Here is a 21,656-nt window from a genome sequence, read left to right as displayed (position 1 = left end):
ACTCACACAGAGAACATGCAATGCAATGTTATAGCATATGCTTAGGAAAACAAAGATGGTAATATTTACCTGAAATATATGTTATTTTATTATTTTGGAGGTCATTTTCTGTCATGCAACAGTTGAGGGAATGGTAGGAGAGTTTGGTAATTTGAAACATTTACAGAACATTATGAATTGGAAATGGGAAAATGATATTTTTCCTTTCTTGGCTATTCTGATATGATATGCCTAGTGTTTGATTGTCACACATTCCCACATTTAATATAACTGTATGCAGTATCATTATCTGTTTGTGATGTTGGCTACAGTACCTTGTTAAGTATCACAGCATGGAGAATCTTGAAAAGTCTGGAATATTGAAGAGTCCTCTATAATCAAATTGTGTTAATTTGCATTCTGTGCATTTTGTATAAGATAATACTGGCATATACTGACATGATTGGTATTTTCCAACAAATTATAATTTACAGGTCACATCACATCCACAGCCTTGCAATGAATAGGGCCTCATTTGAAATACTTAAGTTCTAGATTCCATAGTTAGAAGTTATGATTCCATACTTCAGGGGAGCATCATGAAGGCCCTGTAGGAATATGCAGTGAAATTCTAAATATCATTACATCTTCAAAATACTTGAGCAATCTTTTAGGTGAGATAAATGAAGTATAGTAATTCAGACATGTCTATCACCTATGAAGGACAAACCAAACCAACCACCCTACTAGATCTACCTGCAGCCAGGAAACCCTTGTTTTCATTTTTTGTCATAACAAACAAAGAAATCTGTTCTCTTGCCTCATCCTCAGATTGCACAGGTTTCTGAAATGTATATTTTTTTTTGGGGGGGGGCAGGAGGTTATAATGTGAGGCTAAATGATAACCTTCATGATATTTTTTGATTTATTGTTATTATCTTTTTAACATTCATGATATGACATTATTACTCATGCTGCAATTCAGTTCCTTCAACAATGGCAACGACTGGTCAGTAGATGGCATACTATCTCTACCTAGTGTATTGACTGTAGGGTGACAAAGGTTTCCCTGTATTGCATGCATTTATTTCATTACATTATCGTGGGCCTATTACTGAACTGTAGCCCAAGTTCACAATTCTATTCTTCACAGTAAATTGGGATATTTCACAATTTTGACATAATAATTCATATCAATTATAATATACAATTGGGAAAATGAAATCAGTACCTTGAATCTGGTGGCTAAAGGCAAACCGGGAACAGCTCTCTCTAGGGTAAGACACAAATCCATTGTCTGCATTTATACAGTGGGCTTCCTTGGGGATTCATAGTGAATTCTACTCACCCATGAACTTTTTCTCTTGGCTTTGTTCCCATGTTATGCATTTCTTTTGTCCCTCTCTAGTCTCCCCCCCCCCCATTACCACATGAGGGTCCTTCCTGCTAATACACACACTCCTGTCATGTTGCTTGTCGATATGTTAATAACTCACTGTGTGTGTGTGCATATTTGTGCGTGCAGGAATGTGTGTGGGATTGTGTACCTGTCCCTTTACTTCCCACAGGATTCTGTCACCTGATCTTCTCCTACATGTCACCGTCTCCATGGTCTGGACACATACAGAGGGGCTATCTCAGCTTTCTGCTCCTTTAGATGGGAGAAACATGACAGTGGTATATCGTATGAACTTCTGCATCATTCACCCCATCACCTAAAGGACTGTAGACGGGAAAGCCATCCATGTATTACTAGTCTCCTGGGATAAAATGGTTTGATTGTCTTTATTTAGTGGCGGAAGTGAGGTAGGTGAAAGAGCTTTTTAGTGAAATATGCCTTGCATTAAAGTAAAAAGAGACAAAGCCGTTAGTTACAAAACCAACAATAGTATAAACAATATATTATGGCTTCACCTTTACATGTATTCAGGCAGATATTATATCACAAGTTACAGTCATCTGCTTTGTTTTCAATGCTTTGTGGTATTCTACACAGGAGGAAGGAGGGCCCTATATTTAAGGTTCATATGATAATGACACTGAACAAAAGTGTATCAGATTTCATTCACATGAGCAACAATTAGTGTCTATGTGTGACACTTCTTTTCAAATCTGGAAGACAAGGCAGAAGTGAATGCTCCCACGGAAGTAATTATATCTCTCCTTGCCATGAGTAGCACACACAAAGACTCCAGTTAGTCTAGGCACTCCAATCATTAGGTATAAAAATGACAAGGGATTGAGAGGAGAGGAAGAGAATGACAGAGACCGAAAGCAAATTACACAGACCGTGTCAGCTTTCATTTTTGAATTAAGAGAATAGGTGAGACTGCATGTCAGAACATGGAAGATGATTAAATGAGGGAATATTAAAAAAAATAACATTTAACAGAAGAAGAACACATTGCAGAGACCAAAAGTGGAGGTTATTCTATTATTTTTAATAGATTAAATGTGATGAATAGATTTCGATTTGAAGAAGCAAAAATGACTCAATAGCACCAAATCCCATCAATTGGAGAGACGGGAACAGGATCACTCCAGATGTTGTAGTCGCGCTGGCTCTCTAGCGCACACACAAATGGGCGTGGTTATCCAGTTACGCCCAGCCTTCAGTCAAGAGATCCCATGATGTGCACCTGAGCGGTTGCCAAAACAAGACCCGGGCAGGCCTATATAAAACAAGCTCAGAACGTAGTATCTCTGCCGCAGACATCAGAGGCACAGAATCAATTTACCTGACACGGGATCTGCTTATTCCCTAAATCCCCAGAAGCAAATATGCACTTGAGCGCATGCAAGTCGTGCCACCTTGTATTCTTGTTTTGTATTCTTGTGAGGAGTTGCCAGGCGTTCAAGAATGATGCTACGGAGATCCTATACTCGCACGTGGGTACTCCTGTGCAGGATGCCCGGAGCAATGTCTCTTTAAATCGGGCAAGAAACGGCGGGAGAGGCGCGGGAAATACTGCTGGGAACGATAGAGTTGGTGAGTATTGTTCAGTATTCTTTCTCAAAACATTGAGAAATTGTGCTTTGTTTTTAACTATTTTCCTTCTTTTTTTAAATAATTGTTTTTATTTCAAGACAAGTGCATAGACATATTTTTTTCCAGCGCAAGCAGGTTTATAGAGGCTTCTACAATTAGGTTGTTGAGATGGTGTTCTCTAAATTATATTTGAAATGTAATATACTACATTCTTAATTTGAAAATGTTACTGCTAAAATGACATATGATCAGCTCTGGTGAGTAGCTAAGTAGTGACACTCTCCAGAGACAGTATCAGATGCCCCCACTGAGTGAGACCAGGCAAAGCTTGGCACAATGATCTTCAATACACACAAACACACACATATATATATATATATATATACACACACACACACACACACACACACACACACACACACACACACACACACACACACTCCTGGCAGGCGTCCAAGCAGGGCAGCAGAGATGAGTCACCCAGGGCAGCCAGGCTAGTGTTTGGGGAGTGATCTTGTGTCAGCGCCACTGAATAGAGGTGTGTTCCTATACACAGGAAGTCTGTGATTGTGGCGCTGTTTGACTTGAGCTCTCTCAGGACCCCGAGCATGAAGGAGAGAAAGGGAGCCTCTCCTCTCTTCATTCATCAAACTCTGTCATAGAGAAGGGGGCACATTGTCACAGAGGTGTATGGCAGTCTGTGAATGGGGCCCTGGCTTGGATTACAGGGTGAGTGAGGAACTGTAGCCTGGAGCAGAACAGTGCTGATAGTCCTACCAGTTGCCCGCTGATAATCCTATAAGAAAGCCAGCTTCATTGACATAGCTCAGAACACTAAAGCCCTTCCTCTCATGCAAGAGCAATGCACCATTTCCTCTCTACAAGCCAGTAACCGGTATAGGTTTACTGTCTGTGCCAAAAACCTACAAATGAACCAAATAGATGGCTGTGCTTGTAAGGTTTTCTGATCGAAAACCCTTTATGTTACCTGCAGTAGGATTCAAAGTGAAACCAAATAATTTGTGGTCACAAAAGGACATTTTTAATCTTAAAAGTGGTTTGATTCTCATCGTTTTTCTGATTCTCTCTTTAACAGACCAGAGAACCCAAGTTGGCTGTAGAGAGCTGAGGTCCACCAAGTACATCTCTGATGGCCAATGCACAAGCATCAACCCCATAAAGGAGCTAGTATGTGCTGGCGAGTGCCTCCCCGCTCAGATGCTTCCCAACTGGATCGGCGGCAGCTACGGCAGAAAGTTCTGGAGCCGGAGGAACAGTCAAGACTGGCGCTGCGTCAACGACAAGACGCGCACCCAACGCATCCAGCTGCAGTGCCAGGACGGCAGTACAAGAACGTACAAAATCACCGTGGTCACCTCATGCAAGTGTAAGAGGTACTCCCGGCAACACAACGAGTCGAGCCATATGAAGTTTGAGGAGCCTGCCTTGTCTCGGCCCCAGCTTCTCCACAAACACAAAGCCAAAGCCAAAAGGAGGCTAGGGAAGATTAAGCTAAACGAGAATTGGCATGAAGCAGAGCCCTAAGGCAGGACTGCAGAATGCCTCAGTGACTGTGGTCTTGGATGATCTCTTTATTGGGACTGGCTTGTTGTGAGGAGGACAACAAAGTGACTTTGTAAAAGCGAATGGCATTGGTTGCTTGCTACATCTGAGGACCAATGGGCACCATTGAGTCATTATCTAATAAGATGAAATGAACCTAAATGGGGTCATCATGACCAATAGAACTGTCTGGAACTTTAAGATAACTCGCATCATTTAAGTTCTTGTATGACAATGTAAACCTGCTCTTAACTCCATTATACAAACAGTTTTACAGCCAATATAATGAAATAAAATAAGCTCTGCATGAAAAGGGATTCCCAACACAAAAGCACCACAAATACACAACACAATGTAAATATGTGTACATATATAATATGATATCACATGTCCTCTGAAGTATGATAACATATGTATAAACGATTTCTATAAGATGTATATGATGTAATATATATGTTGTATTGCTATTCATTTGATAAACCTTTTTAATATGCATCACACATATTTTGCAAAAATCTGTAATTTCTCATGCTTTCAGTTGAATAAATAAAAAATGTTAACACAAATCTCTCCTTATTGTATGTTGATTCTTACTTTTGAGACCTAATTTACCACTTTTAAAATAGACTATTACCCAGTATAATTTTTTGCATACTTTATTGATGTTCCCCCTGCAATTATTTTATGTCCTGGGGCCATTTTCAAGTTCTTGTTTCATTGATGTAAATCCATGTCCTGTGGCAGGCTACTTACACATAGTAATTTAGTTTTAAACATATCTTGGGTGGCAGCGCATGTCGACCACCTACAAATATGTAGGCCTACCCCAAATTGTTCTATGGAACACTAGATGGCATTTCAATGTTGAAGCATGTACAGTTGAAGTCAAAAGTTTACATACACCTCAGCCAAATACATCTATACTCAGTTTTTCACAATTCCTGACATTTAATCCTAGTAAAAATTCCCTGTCTTAGATCAGTTATTATCACCACTTTATTTAAAAATGTGAAATGTCAGAATAATAGTTGAGAGAATGATTTATTTCAGCTTTTATTCCTTTCAACACATTCCCAGTGGGTCAGAAGTTTACATACACTCAATTAGTATTTGGTAACATTGCCTTTAAATTGTTTAACTTGGGTCAAACGTTTTGGGTAGCCTTCCACAAGCTTCCCACAATAAGTTGGGTGAATTTCGGCCCATTCCTCCTGACAGAGCTGGTGTAACTGAGTCAGGTTTGTAGACCTCCTTGCTCACACACACTTTTTCAGTTCTGCCCACAGATTTTCTATAGGATTGATGTCAGGGCTTTGTGATGGCCACTCCAATACGTTTACTTTGTTGTCCTTAAGCCATTTTGCCACAACTTTGGAAGTATGCTTGGGGTCATTGTCCATTTGGAAGACCCATTTGCGACCAAGCTTTAACTTCCTGACTGATGTCTTGAGATGTTGCTTCAATATATCCACATCATTTCCCTCCCTCATGATGCCATCTATTTTGTGAAGTGCACTAGTCCCTCCTGCAGCAAAGCACCCCCACAACATGATGCTGCCACTCCCGTGCTTCACGGTTGGGAGGGTGTTCTTCGGCTTGCAAGCCTCCCTCTTTTTCCTCCAAACATAACAATGGTCATTATGGCCAAACAGTTCTATTTTTGTTTCATCAGACCAGAGAACATTTCTTCAAAAAGTACTATCTTTGTCCCCATGTGCAGTTGCAATCCGTAGTCTGGATTTTTTATGGCGGTTTTGGAGCAGTGGCTTCTTCCTTGCTGAGCAGCCTTTCAGGTTATGTCGATATAGAACTCGTTTTACTGTGGATATAGATACTTTTGTACCTGTTTCTTCCAGCATCTTCACAAGTTCCTTTGCTGTTGTTCTGGGATTGATTTGCACTTTTCGTACCAAAGTGCGTTCATCTCTAGGAGACAGAATGCGTCTCCTTCCTGAGCGGTATGACGGCTGCGTGGTCCCATGGTGTTTATACTTGCGTACTATTGTTTGTACAGATGAACGTGGTACCTTCAGGCATTTGAAAATTGCTCCCAAGGATGAACCAGACTTGTGGTCGTCTACAATTTTTTTCTGAGGTCTTGGCTGATTTCTTTTCATTTTCCCATGATGTCAAGCAAAGAGGCACTGAGTTTGAAGGTAGGCCTTGAAATACATCCACAGGTACACCACCAATTGACTCAAATGATGTCAATTAGCCTATCAGAAGCTTCTAAAGCCATGACATAATTTTCTGGAATTTTCCAAGCTGTTTAAATGCACAGTCAACTTAGTGTATGTAAACTTCTGTCCCACTGGAATTGTGATACAGAGAATTATAAGTGAAATAATCTATCTGTAAACAATTGTTGGAAAAATTACTTGTGTCCTAACCGACTTTCCAAAACTAGTTTGTTAACAAGAAATGTGTGGAGTAGTTGAAATCGAGTTTTAATGACTCCAACCTAAGTGTATGTAAACTTCTGACTTCAACTGTAGGTGAAGTAATCCCATATAGTATAGGCCTACACATACAATTATCATATCATACTAGCTATACATTTGCACCAGATCAAGCAAGCTTGAATAAATAAATATGCGGCAGGTAGCCTGGCAGTTAAGAGTGTTGGGCCAGTAACTGAAAGGTTGCTGATTCAAAACCCTGAGCTGACTAGGTGAAAAAACTGTCAATGTGCCCTTGAGCAAGACACTTAACCCTAATTGCTCCTGTAAATCGCTCTGGATAAGAGCATCTACTAAATGACTAAAATGTAAATGTATGCTCAATTGCATCAAGCAGTCAAAATAAAAAGGCATGAAAGGGGTTCCTTGACAAGCGCAGCGCAGTGGCTACAGTGTAGCAGGATACATATCGAATCAATCACTCGTCTACGCCCATAAAGGAATGAATGAAACGGTACACGGGGATACCGGTAGGATATATTCGTGACATCAATGTTAGTCCGTTTTAACTTCAAATGAATCAATTGGCCTGAAGCATGCAAGACGAAACGGGCGACATGGCCAGTAACTGGCCAGGCCTGTTGAACCAGGGCATTTCTCAACATGCGAAGCCCGGTTGGACAAGCACATTGCGGGACTTTGCAGTGTCGATTTCCCGGTAGCTGTGGTTCTTCCAGCCGGTGGCAGTGGAGAAAGAACGGGGCTATTGACACCTAAACAGTTCTGCACATTTCTCAACAGACCTCTGATAAGCTACACAATTCAAACTTTCGAGAGGTAACACTTGAAGTGTCGAATGTTTGCATGCGAAAACATATCTGTCCCGTTTGTAATACTGTAGTTTTATGGCCCTGCCCCTTAATCTTGTCACTGCACAAGACAGTAGCCACATGTAAACAAACCATTTCACTGGGGTGTCAAGCTCTTTTATGTTATCGCTGAATAAATGTGAGGTTTTGTAATGTCTCAAATTATCCCATTCAACAGATCTTTTCTGAATCCATCAGGTCATACATTACAATTTTGAGTCTTTCTACAACTTCCAACAACTTTCTACAACGTCCAAAATAGCCTACTTGTTCTTGATACTACCATGTATTTTTGTTTCAATGTGACCATTTCAGTGGAATTCTGTTGAAATAATGTATGCAAATAATTGCACCCGAATGTGTTATGTATGGTAATATAACAAGTCATGACACAAGTAATGAAACAAATATACTCAACAAGAATGATATGTTCTAACCACAGTGCGAAAGCTGTTGACTTATGACTAGACACACTGTTTCTTTGACAGAGTGCCATGGATCCAAAGCATCGTTGTAGTGGTTGCCAAGGAGAGCTTAGATTTGATGATGGACATTATCCACCGCTTCCACCACAGAAATGTCCTAGTGGTACATGGCGGATCTACTCGCCACAGATCTATATTCAATGGGGTCCGGGCCCTCAGTGAGGGAGAGGGTGGTACGGCCCGCGTCAAACCAAAGGTGGTCGTCATTCATGATGCAGTGCGGCCCTTTGTGGAAGAGGACTTCCTCCTGAAGGTAACAATGGCTGCCAAAGAGCAAAGGGTTTGTACATATTCAAAGTCCTCCATCTCTTCCACCGCGACACAGTCAGTGGAACTCAGACGGAGCGATTCATTGCTCTCAACTGTAGCCATGTATACCTACTGTAAGCCAGGACAAATGTAAACCACATTGGCTGATATTAGTGGCTAAGGAAGACACCGATATGTTTAGATGGCGATTCATATTTACATTTTACTAGCTGTGACATGATATTTTTGAAGGCTGGTCACAAAAGTGAGAAGTGAGAGCAGGAGCTCTTTGACATTGGGGCTGACATTTACTGTGTGTGTGTGTGTGTGTGTGTGTGTGTGTGTGTGTGTGTGTGTGTGTGTGTGTGTGTGTGTGTGTGTGTGTGTGTGTGTGTGTGTGTGTGTGTGTGTGTGTGTGTGTGTGTGTGTGACTGACTCTCAAAGCCAGCAGTCTGGTCTTCATTAACTTGCCAGTATCCCCGATCATGATTAAATGTCAGTCTCCTCCGAAGAGCATGAGATTAATTTTGATTTTAACAACATGTGTAACACACATAACACATGTTTGCTTTCATTCCATTTGCAAGTAATTTTGCCCCCACTATCTCATTGACCATACTTGTTCTTGGCACAATGGGGATTTTCATCCTCAATCATGTCATGGTCACAAGAAAATTGGATCTCAGGAATGTTGTTTAAAAAGCATTGTGAGCACAAGCTGTTGTTTAGCTAGTATTTATTGTTGTTATCCAGCCATGGCTAGAACAATTGTGGTAAGCCTCAAGACACAATAGCATCGGAACCATTTGATACATTTTGGATTGATATGTGTGTTTGCCATAAAGAGTAAGGAAGAATGACATATTCTGTTCCGTTTATTATTTTGCAGGCTGCTGGGGCTATCCAACCTCTGGTTTCCACAGTGATTGCTACCACATTGGAGGGCTACCTGGACCATTCTCTGGAGAGAACCAAGTATAGAGCCAGTGAGATGCCCCAGGGATTCATCTATGATGTCATCTACCAGGCTTATCAGAGGGTAGGTACTTCTAGGCAGCTCTTGTACACAAAACATCACTTGTAGTCTACCCAAAGTCCAGTTAATAAAAACTGGTAGCCCGGGTTTGGGGCTATGTAAAAAATACATAGCCCCGTGAACCCAGCCTGATCTCACGATAACTCACATTTTGTTTCAGTTAAACAGAAAGTAAATGCACCAGTCAGTCTGTTTGACCTGGCTAAAAATTACTATGTTTACCGTGCACATTTGAATTAGAGATGTGACTGATAAAACAACAAACTATTGAATGATTTTCTTAAATGGAAATATGCCAACAAGGATGCACCTTGAAACAAAGTCCAAACCACGCCTTGTACAGTAGTTAGTTCTCACGTTTAGATTAATGTTTTTGTGAAGTTGTCTCCACTTCTGGTCAGGGAAATAGAGAACCTTGGATGTCTGCAAAACCTTTTTCCAAATCGAGCACTGGTCATGTCCTGCAGGTTTTGAATTTTCCCTCTCAATGTCAAATAATTGCTTTAAAAGGTCCCTTAAATCACATAAAATGACAGTCTGAGAGAGATTTATGCTTAAGAAATAATTAATCCCAGCAATGCGACTAGATGACAAAAGACTTTATGATTCTCATACATCACACCAAGTCTTTACAGTCGTCTATTGTTCACCAGATGTGCTCGAACCTGCAGGGTTTCAAGCTGAAGAGTTTGTGGTGTGGGTGCCATCATTTTCACTATGGCATGGTTATTTCTGGGAAAGAAATGACACATTAATATACTTTGGCACTGTGCAGCGTATCACTCTGTCGAACAACAGAAAAGACCTCTTGGCTTGGTAAAGGTAACGTAAAAATAACATTGAAGTAACATGGTTACTACAGGTCTAACCGTCTGTGATTTTTTTTAATTTACATGTGAGAAGATTTGAACATCCAAGAATACTTGCGAAATAATAATGGAAATAATTTCACCTTTGGGTGATATCTCACAAAACTAGAACAAAAAAAAACATGATTTTGGGGATTTTCACAACATTTAATCACAGAAGGGTCCTTTGGAGGAAGGTTTGTTGACATATATTTGACATTTTTTAAGTATAATTCATATGAAGCTTTACCTCTTGCTCTGTACTGTAGTATTTTGATTTCAATAACAATTTTCTAACAATAATTAATGAAAATTAAGAAATATAAACATGAACAGTGTGTTTGGATTCGTTACATGGAAAAACACTATTACATATAATCTATTACATATTACTCTTTATTTGGCTTTTTTTACGCTATCCATTCAGCACGAAGCTATAGGCCTGTCAGATGATCGAAGGTGTAGATTTTCCTTTGGTACTTTTTGCGTTGTTTCGTCGATTTCGTTTGACTTAAATACTGTAGGTCTTTGATGATAAGTAATCCCTTTGATTGTATGCCTTTTATTTCAATGCATTATTATGTGTAGGATTTATTTGACATAGTTTGCATTTGCGCGGCGGTCAGTTAAATGCGCCGGTTATTTGAATTTTGAGGTCGGCGTTTGAAGTCGGCCTTGTTGTGACTTGATAGCCGGTATTTAATGGCTTTAATATGTAGGCTATGAATCTTTTCGTAAAGCTGCCAGAATGTTTTTGGACAATATTCCTTTGATGTGTTAGATTTATCAAGACATAATTTCGTTTTGATAAAAGGCACTTTTTTGAATTGCGTTTGTCAGATTTCGATTGTTTATATGGAAATTGTATTAGAACATATTAAATATGTATGTTTTATCGTAATGAGTATAAATGTCTCTTTCACACATATTTGTGGAACAATTCCATATAGGGTGAGTATTGGTTAAATGGGACACAGAGAAAAGTGGGACTCTTAAGCTTTGTAATAGATATCTTTAAATATGTGCAATACCATAATCAACAATCAATACCTATGTGTTAGTGAGGAAGCATTTGATGATAAACAATGGGTTCAATGGGTATGACATCATCATTGTGGGTGTGGCATCCCGTGGAATAACAGAGGCATAATGGTAAGTAAAATTACAGTGTTCTGAGGTAAATAATGTTAAGGTTATAAAACATGAAGGAAGGATATTCACTGTCTCAATGCAACATATTTTGTAATGGGATGTAATTGAGAATGACTGTAAGTGGTTTTTGTACTACAGTACTCTCACCATTTTAAAATATTACAATTTTGGCAGTGTCCCATTATTTTTACAACAATTATTTTATCAGGTAAGTTGACTGAGAACACATTGTCATTTATAGCAACAACCTGGGGAATAGTTACAGGGTATGAATGAGCCAATTGGAAGCCGGGGATGTTTAGGTGGCCATGACGAGGTCCAGATTGGAAATTTAGCCAGGATGCCGAGGGTTAACACCCCTACTCTTACGATGAGTGCCATGGGATCTTTAGTGACCACAGAGAGTCAGGACACCTGTTTAACGTCCCATCCAAAAGACGGCACCCTACACAGGGCAATGTCCCCAATCACTGCCCTGGGGCATTGGGATATTTTTTTTAGACCAGTGTAAAGAGTGCCTTGTACTGGCCCTCCAACAGAGCTTCCAGCATAATCTGGTCTCCCATCCAGGGACCAACCAGGACCAACCCTGCGTAGCTTCAGAGGCAAGCCAGCAGTGGGATTCAGGGTGGTATGCTGCTGCCAATTGCCTACTGTCAAACTGGGAGACCCAGTTACTTTCAAACTGACACTCCCCTAGGTCATTTCAATGGAGAAATACCATTTTGAAATACATGTTTCCTTAACAGATATCCATTTTCTTAATAGGATCAAATGTTCCATTTCATTTTCCTTAAATCTGCTATCGGCTAGCTTGCTAGCGAAAGCTAGCATAGCTTCATTTTACTTGGAAAGATATGACCTCACCAACATTAAAAACCCTAGCTATCTATGTTCATAACCTTACAAGAACAGTTCCTTCAGAAAGTGTTCACACCCCTTGACCCTTTTCAAAAAAAATTGTGTCACTGGCCAAGGCAATACCTCATATTGTCAAAGTGGAATACTGTTTTTTGAATTGTTTACAAATAAATAGAAAATAAAAAGCTGAAATGTCTTTTCAATAAGTATTCAACCCCTTTGTCATGGCAAGCCTAAATAAGTTCATAAGTAAAAATGTGAATAATACATGGACTCACTCTGTGTGCAATAATAGTGTTTAACAATTTTCTGTACGGTCCCTCAGTCTAGCAGTGAATTTCAAACACAGATTCAACCTCAAAGACCACAGAGGTTTTCCAATGCCTTGCAAAGAAGGGCACCTATTGGAAGATGGGTAATTTTATTATAAAAAGCGGACATTGAATATCCCTCTGAGCATGGTGAAGTTATTAACTTACGCTTTGGAGGGTGTATCAATACGCCCAGTCACGACACAGATACAGGCGTCCTTCCTAGCTCAAAAACAAAATGTTTAGCTCAGTTGCCGGAGAGGAAGGAAACTGCTCGGGGATTTCAACATGAGGCCAGTGGTGACTTTAAAACAGTTACATAGTTTAATGGTTGTGATAGGAGAAAACTGAGGATGGATCAACAACATTCTCCATCTCTTCATTCAAAGACTCAGTCATGGACACGCTTACTGACAGTTGTGGCTACTTTGCGTGATGTATTGTTGTCTCTACCCTCTTGCCTTTGTGCTGTTGTCTGTACCCAATATTGTATGTACCCTGTTTTGTACTGCTACCATGTTGTGCTTCTACCATGTTGTTGTCATGTGGTGTTGCTACCATGCTGTGTTGTCATGTGTTGCTGCCATGCTATGTTGTTGTCTTAGGTCTCTCTTTATGTAGTGTTGTGGTATCTTTTCTTGTTGTGATGTGTGTTTTGTCCTTTTTTTATCCCAGCCCCCATCCCCACAGGAGGCCTTTCGCCTTTTGGTAGGTAGTCATTGTAAATAAGAATTTGTTTTTAACTGACTTTCTTAGTTAAATAAAGGTTAAAAAATACATATAAAATAATAATAATTGTAATTACTCCACAATACTAACCTAATTGACAGAGTGAAAATGAGGAAGCCTGTACAGAATAAAAAATATTCCAAAACATGCATCATGTTTAAAACAAGGTACTAAATTTAATGTGGCAAAGCAAATCACTTTTTGTCCTGAATACAAAGTGTTATGTTTGGGGAAAATCCAAAACAACATATTACTGAGTACCACTTTCTATATTTCCAAGCATAGTGGTGGCTGCATCATGTTATGGGTATGCTTGTAATCTTTAAGGACTGGGGAGTTTTTCAGGATAAAATAAATACGTAATGGAGCTAAGCACAGGCAAAATCCTGGAGGAAAACCTTGTTCAGTATACTTTCCACCAGACACCGGGAGATAAATTCACCTTTCAGCAGGACACTAACCTAAAACACAAGGCCAAATCTACACTGGAGTCAAGAAGACAGTAAATGTTCTTGAGTGGTCGTTTTAAATCTGCTTGAAAATAAATGGCAAGACTTGAAAATGGTTGTCTAGCAATGATCATCAACCAATTTGACAGAGCTTGAAGAATTTTGATAAGAATAATGGGCAAAAGTTGCACAACCCAGGTGTTGAAAGCTCTTCGAGACTTAGGCAAAAAAACTCACAGCTGTAATCGATGCCAAAGGGGATTCTAACGTATTGACTCATGGGGTTGAGTACTTATTTAATCAAGATATATTAGTGTTTTATTTTTCATATTTCCTTTTACAAATGTTAGATTTTTTTTCCACTTGTCAGATTATTTCATGTAGATCATTAATTATTAATGTTCCACAAAAATACCTAAAGTGTTTTTAATACATTTAATTTATCACAAATATATATTATTCATGTACACTCTCAATTATCCTTCTTTACAATAAATAATTAAGTGTCCAGCTTTGCCAATCAAGGTGGCCCAATTTGCCAGTATCGGATGCGTTACTTGAAAAAGTAACTAATAGTATTACAATATTTGAACACAGTAACTTGTTATATTATTCCATTACTGATACAAGTAATACATTACTGTAATGCGGTACTTTTGTAACGCATTACCCCCAACACTGAAAATGTTTTGATTTGCTACATTTTTCAATATATTGTTGAACATAATATACTCTTTGGGCATTTCAAAGTTCCAGAGTGGGATCTCTTCTACTGTTAGAGTTATGATCCAATTTGTAAGCATTACAAACAGTGATTGTGAAAATCGATTCAAAACAGTTGCCCTCTGCTGGTGATTTGCAGGATGTGCAATGATACAAGTAAAAGGAGGGCTGTGATTGGTTACATTCTCTGTATAAAATTGTCCATAACATTAAAACTAGCAGAGATCCCACTTTGGAACTTTGATATGCCTGTAGAGTATACTATGTTCAACAATATATTGAAACATTTGCCAAATCAAAAAGGGTATGTTTTCAATATTCATGTTTCTATTTTTAAATATTCATACATTAATGAAAGAAAATCATTATTGAAATCAAAATGTTACTCATATTACAGAGCAAGTGGCAAAGCTTCATATGAAACACATTTTTCTTTGTAGCACCTACCGATGAAACATTATAAAGTCTTAAAGGAGGCCTGGGTAAGGCCATAATGTCACAAAGGTTCCAACTTCAGTTCATTATTTCTCAATTGGGCTTTAAGATACAAATGTAAAATATGTCAATAATCCTTCCTCCATTGGACCCTTCTATGGATTAAATGTTGGGAAAATCTCCCAAATCATTTTTTCTTCTAGATTTGTGAGGAATCGCCCCTTTGACCAAAATCATAAATGTGTGGATTCTTATACATTTACATTTTAGTCATTTAGCAGATGCTCTTATCCAGAGCGACTTACAGTAGTGAATGCATACATTTCATTTCGTGCATTTTTTTTTGTACTGGCCCCCCATGGGAATCGAACCCACAACCCTGGCATTGCACACACCATGCTGGCATTGCAAACACCATGCTCTACCAACTGAGCCATGTAGGCGTATAACTTTTACATTGTAAAATTTTCTGTCTATCACAAATCCGTCACTGCAAAAATTCACCATATTTATTTTTCAACCATCCCAGATACTTCAGAGCTCTGCTATTTGAACCTTGGGTCGATTTAGATGGTGATGCAGATACCAGTGTTTTGAAGGACGTAGGAAGCCCTGACTAAGAGCCGAAGTATGGGTCCAATTGGAGCCCCATTTGTCTGCAGTTATTTTGGTTCCTGGCACATACGAATTTTAGATTACCAGGAAGCCCTGTTGGTTTTGGCTTTGACTCTGAAAATGAGAGCACATTTACTATGCAAGTGAAGTGAAGTGTCAAGGCCAGTCAAGTAGCATTTCACTGACAATTAAGACAAATTTGATGTGATGTAAGTGTATTTGTGAGAACGAGGGACTCTGGCGCGATGGGGAGTGCCCCACCCCCTCTCCGCTTGTGTCCATCGAAGTTGGGGAAGTGTAAGGTGTCTGTCAAGTTAGCACTGTAGGACATATTCTAAAATATCTGCGTGAGCCTCACATTTGTAGTTTGACATGCATTGAGGCTGGCAGAACTCTGGGCTGAAAAGACAAAGGGGAGACACGCTATCCTGTCCCCAGTGCACGCCTTTGTACTGGGAGAAAATTCTACAGGTTCAATTACCACAGGACGCAGTCATATTTCTCCTTCAGTTCCAGGGTCCTGAGAAAAAGGCCCTCTCTTTTATAACTCTGATAAAATATTGCCCGCATATTATCTCAGGTAGCATGAGTTTACACACAGTATCTTAAAAGCCATGAGCTCATCGCTTATGTCACTTTTTCAATGCAATGCGATCTACAGCGACGGCAATCTGATTCCAATGTGTTCTCACTGCACTGGACCAAAGGGTTATGAACTCAACTTTCCTCTGATTTGGGGTGGCAGGTAGCCTAGTGGTTAACAGCGTTGGGCCAATAACCGAAAGGTCGCTGGTTAGAATCCCTGAGCCGACTAGGTGAAAAATCTGTTTAGATGTAACTATGGTCGATGTGAATTTGTGAGCTATCCTCTTTTGTTTGTCCCTAGAAGACTTTCTCAACTCTGTTTATGAAATAGGAACTAACTCAGTTTGTTATGCATCATCAACAATACCACGTCTCTTGTGTCCTGTCCTCATAGTGCAGCGAGTCGGACTTTGAGTTTGGCACCGAGTGCCTTCATCTGGCTCTGCAGTACTGTGGCACCAATGTCAAGCTCATCGAGGGCCTGCCAACCCTGTGGAAGGTGAGCAAGCCTGGGACACTGGAACTCAGTTTGGGACAATGCCTTTAAGCCTAAATTAGGCAATTGTCGTAGCTCTAGCTGTATTCTTATTACTAGTTTGTTATACAGGGATAAGTACATATCTGAATTTATACGTTGTGTATTGTATTTAATACTACTTGATATGATGACTGAAAGTAAACTTTTTTTTAAATGGTTTTGATAGCATTGAAATAAGCCAGTAATGGGGTAAAGGCCTATGAATCTAAATATATTTGCACTAAAATTAACAATGCTTTTTAGAACAGGTTTGATGCTAACATGTTGTTAAACTAAGTTTATTTCTACTGTAGGTGACCTACAAAGGAGATTTGGCTGCAGCAGAGTCCATTGTCAAAGGTATGACTGTGTATCTGTATACATTTTTATACACAACTTTAACATTGTACTGTTTTTAAGTGCAATATTTCCATGATCGTTGTTTATCTCGACAGTAAAACCACGTACTTTATAGACCTAATGTACGTTAGCACTATTTTCTATACCATGTAAGTGACGTAAAGGTGTTTTGTCCTGTGTGAGACAATGCCCGTTTAGAATGGAATAGAGTGTAGATGAGAAATAGAATAGTCTTTTATTGCCCTCCCAGCAAGATATTCTACGAAGTCTTGTTTTTAAGTTTGTCAGAAAGTAAGGGAGAGTGTTTGCAGTCTGTGATGTGAATGCCATCTATACAAGTCAGGGCAGGGTAGAGCCATCATGTTCTCTACACAGTCAGGGAAATATTCATAAAGTCATCAGTCCTACTCTTTACCTCTGTATGCACCTGGGCCGTCCAACTGGATTATGACATATTGAGCATAGTAATTATACCACGAGAGCTTTGTGTGTGAATGAATTCATTGTTCGTGTGTGTTGGGAGCATATGCAAGAATACATATTCATTCATGTGTGTGCGTGTGTCTTTGGCACATCACTTTCCCACGTAAATCAAGTTGAATTCCGAGTGCTGCTGATTTCAATGAATTCTCGCTATGTTTAAAGATGATTAGCATTGCTAAGTAATGGAGATTTGCAGCAAAAGTGGTCAAAGTACACTTTCTTTTTCAGAGACTTTCTCCCAGTCGGCCTGTGTTGTCACAGGTGGGTCTGCACAGGCTACAGAGCTGGCCAACGCTCTGCAGAGGAGCATGAGCGCTTTGGACATGGTATGGTGATGATTATGATGATGATTACAATTACAATGTTTGTGAGATTTTACATTCGATCATCACATTGATGTTTCTTCCACCCCTTCAACCCCCCCCCACCCCCCACCCCCCCTCCCAGACCATGTGAGCTCCACTTGGGTGGGCCCCGGTTAGACTTGCCATCTGCTGTTAGACCTATAATGGAGCTTGTCTGAAGGCTTCCAAACCCTCCTCCCTCCATCCCCCCTCTGCCTCTCCACCTCTCCACCTCCCCGGCATGACGGAAAGCAGATGGCAGTCATATAGTTCATGCCATGGGAATTATCTGATTAATTGAGTGTTCAGCGATGACTCTTCACTACTGCCCTTCGCCCATCATGTTGAAGGGCAACCAGTGTCCCCATACCGTCCCCGTATGACATATCTCCCGTTCATTCTCAGTCATGGTGAAGGGCTCACAGGTTGCCATATCGTCCCCACAAATCACATTGCACTTCTCCATTCTCATGAATTATATAACAGACGCCCCCGGCCTCTTACCATACCGTCCCCACATTGCCGTCGAGAGTCTCTTCCTTCCTGCGTATATCGAAAAGTATATACATCCTCCCTCGGTAGTTGACAGCAGAGGGGGGAAATGCATGGCGGATGAAGTGTTTTGGTGATACAGGGAGAGCACAGACACACCGACAGCTCATCCTCCTGTGAAGCAGTGCCAAGCCCTTCATCAGGCAGTACGCGTCACACAGGCAGCGGATCTAGCTGTCGTGGTGCTAGGCAGACCCCTGAGACGTATGGGATCCTAGGAACCTAAGGCTTTGGCTCTGATTGGAACCATGGTTCCTTGCACTCGGGTGCCCGGTGGGGTCGTGTTGCGGTGCACGCGTCTGGGACCAGATACATCCTTCCCAGGGGGTTCGAGGGAGATGAAAGGCGAGGAAACGGAGGAGTTAGCGTTGTGATCAGTGCCATTAATGACTTTAATACAGGGGATAAGGGAGGTAGAGCCTGAGCTGAGCTGGAGCTTGGAGGCGAGCACACAGTGTGGTGTGTGTGCAGGTGGAGGATTTGGCAGCATGTGTGTTATTGTGGGGAGAATATGATTAGGGGATTCTCATAGAAGGATGAATATGGACGTGATCCCATAATCATAGTGGAAGATACATAATAAACATTAAGTTGTATTAATATGCAATATATTGTCACGTCCTGGCCAGTATAAGGGTTAATTGTCATTGTAGTTTGGTCAGGACGTGGCAGAGGGTATTTGGTTTATGTGGTTCCGGGTGGTGTTTTTGTAGTAAGGGCATTTGATTTATTATTCCGGGTTTTTTTGGGCACTGTTTGAGATTCATGTATTCTATGTTTAGTCTAGGTAGTCTGTTTCTATGTAGAGTTAATTGGTTGTGGACTTCCAATTGAAGGCAGCTGTGTGGTGTTGCCTTTGATTGGAAGTCCAATATTAGTTGGGTGTGTTTGTCTGTGTGTTTGTGGGAGATTGTTCCGTGTATAGCGTCAAGCCTTACAGGACTGTTTATTGTCGGTGTGTTTCTTTTTGTATACGTGTTTATTTTGGGTTTGCCTTCTTTCCTTATAATAAAGAAGATGAGTATACACATACCTGCTGCGTTTTGGTCCTCCATTACCAACGACAACCGTGACATATATTATAAACAATGTTCTTGTTAGCACTTTTATTTCTTGTTCTGTACATAATGTTGGTCAAATATTTTTTTGGGGGGGGTTTTATTTATTTTTTAGTTGCCACAATAACCCCAGATCACTTGTCCTTTAACAGACATTCCCAGACCTTGTCTTTCTTAGCCATTCATCATTTTTTATTTAATAAGTAAACCTATTAGTGCCACATTTATTTCAGTGTCTTGAGACAAAGGAATTGAAATTTTGCCACAAAAACATAATTCTAATATTACAGTAGAGCTGCAACTGAAACATTTGCATGTTTTTTTGTTTTTAATTTAGGCTCTGAGTCAATTTGTGTCGGAGCCCAATCTGACAGCCATTAGTGTCATGATAGGAAGGGAGGATCTGATGAAGGGAGAACACCTCCAACCCCTCCTTATCTTTAACATTTTGAGCTTGGCATAAAGTAGTATTTCATATTCAGTCAAGACTAAGTACAATCTTGGAACACGTGAATTATATCCCTCCTTTTTCAAAAATATTAACCTTGACCTACTAGATATTTAGTCATGGACACAGCCAGATAGAGGAACAGCTAGAGCTAGGCCGGGACAAAGCTCACTGAACTACACTTTGAGCACTATATTCAAATCATGTCTATCCTTTCTCTTTGTCTGAGTTTCTCAGCATTTCAAACAAGCAACTCATAGCTTGAAAAAGTAATAGGTAACGCTTTATTTTATAGCCTGCTTTAAGCTGGGACTTGGTATTTCTATGGTCTTTAATAGGAAACAATGCGGTAACATCTTACCACTTTCTGAATTGAAACACTACCCATAGTTTGGGGCAGTTCTCTTTTTTCCTCTGGCAGACTGGAACTTGATTTCTGCCTTCGGTCACGGACTCTGGTGTGTCCTGTAGTTGGTCCTTGACCTCCTGTCTCCTTGGCTCTCCCAGACAGACTTCTTGAACAAACATCCCATTTCAGAATTTCATGCCCAACTAACCTTGTTTAAATCATGTCAGAAAATGTAATCTCGCAAATCTACATTTCTGACTGATACTTTTCCCTCAGAACCCACAAGCAACTTATCTTTCTGGATCAAATAACCCTCCACATGTTTCCCGTAACCATTTCATATTTCTAATTGTCGTTGTTATTCTAAACGGTTAAAATCGTACAAGTCCCAGTCAGTGACAAACACAGAGCGTGGATGTTTGTTTCTGTGTTTATTTCCTCTTGTGTATGAAATGTTAGACAGGACCAGGGAAGAATTACTGGGGAAACAGAAGAGATGAACATGAAATGAACACACTTGACTGTAGCATGTTGTACAGCTTAATTCCATTTGTATTCAAGGGCTAAATTCGTTGAAAGATACTCAGCTAAAATGTGGTTACAATTACAGTGAACAAAAATGCTTTTACTATTTTGGACTGTACTGAATTTTGATTCGATTTACAGTGTAATGTAATTTAACTTGGCTCATCCACAATTCTGTCCCCAGGCTTCTTTGTACGTTTTATCATTCTGCCAGCTCAGAGAGACAAAGAGAGCCCAGCAGTACTTCCCTGTCTCTTTCATTTGTTCTAATGAGCAATCCAGCCATGGAGAGAATTTAGCTTAAGATCAATGGTGTTCAACTCCAGTCCTGGAGCTACGTAATGTATGCTGGTTTAATCAGGGACTAATTTATTATTGGGTAACCAGGTGTGTGGACTGAGACTCTGCGGTTGAAATGAATTGATTAAGTGCCAGGGAGAAATGAATACCTGCATGGAAAACCCTCTTGGACTGTAGTTGAGCTCCCCTGCATTCCAATATAATTGAACAGCATTAACTAACATCATCATTTGGTTTATTTCACATTTTAATAAAGTATTTCTGTGAAATGTTTCTTTGTATCTTTCTTCAAGGAGGTGGATGTGATCTCAGACTTGATAGGAGACAATGCCAAATCTCTGTCAAGAGTGGAACTTTATTCAAGTTTCTGTAAGTTCACACTTCAGGAGTTTAGGAAAACAGAATATAAGTAAGCCTGTTTCAACACTATGAAAATTGTTTAT

At 40.0% G+C, this 21,656-nt stretch overlaps 2 protein-coding genes across 3 annotated transcripts in view; both read left to right on the top strand.

Annotated features, from left to right (window-relative positions):
- Window positions 1-2,649: 2,649 nt before the first annotated feature.
- Window positions 2,650-5,097, top strand: LOC106582291 (sclerostin domain-containing protein 1). The gene is made up of 2 exons (XM_014165226.2): window positions 2,650-2,968; window positions 4,065-5,097. Exons 1-2 carry the CDS (start codon window positions 2,761-2,763, stop codon window positions 4,511-4,513), a joined length of 657 nt encoding a protein of 218 aa, XP_014020701.1. The 5' UTR covers window positions 2,650-2,760; the 3' UTR covers window positions 4,514-5,097.
- Window positions 5,098-7,358: 2,261 nt separating this feature from the next.
- LOC106582287 (D-ribitol-5-phosphate cytidylyltransferase) overlaps window positions 7,359-21,656 on the top strand; it is a 36,217-nt gene continuing 21,919 nt past the window's right edge. The window contains exons 1-7 of one of the 2 annotated variants that reach the window (XM_045703523.1): window positions 7,359-7,767; window positions 8,288-8,537; window positions 9,423-9,572; window positions 16,672-16,776; window positions 17,109-17,154; window positions 17,866-17,963; window positions 21,507-21,582. In XM_045703523.1, coding sequence (XP_045559479.1) covers window positions 8,343-8,537; window positions 9,423-9,572; window positions 16,672-16,776; window positions 17,109-17,154; window positions 17,866-17,963; window positions 21,507-21,582 — 670 coding nt within the window. In that variant the 5' untranslated portion in view covers window positions 7,359-7,767; window positions 8,288-8,342. Of the gene's footprint in view, window positions 7,768-8,287; window positions 8,538-9,422; window positions 9,573-16,671; window positions 16,777-17,108; window positions 17,155-17,865; window positions 17,964-18,084; window positions 19,340-21,506; window positions 21,583-21,656 lie in introns of those variants that run through there. The other variant, XM_045703528.1, reaches the window with a different exon arrangement.

Source organism: Salmo salar, chromosome ssa02 (genome assembly GCF_905237065.1).
Source record: "Salmo salar chromosome ssa02, Ssal_v3.1, whole genome shotgun sequence".
In the NCBI taxonomy this organism is placed as follows: Eukaryota; Metazoa; Chordata; class Actinopteri; order Salmoniformes; family Salmonidae; genus Salmo; species Salmo salar.
The sequence above is the reverse complement of the archived record's forward strand: the minus strand, read 5'-3'. Positions and strand labels throughout refer to the sequence as shown.

Excerpts from the sequence above, each read along its gene's own strand:
- LOC106582291 (XM_014165226.2), top strand. The coding sequence starts at position 2,761 with ATGCACTTGAGCGCATGCAAGTCGTGCCACCTTGTATTCTTGTTTTGT. Across the intron at positions 2,969-4,064 it reads TGCTGGGAACGATAGAGTTG|ACCAGAGAACCCAAGTTGGC; the intron begins GTGAGTATTGTT and ends TCTCTTTAACAG.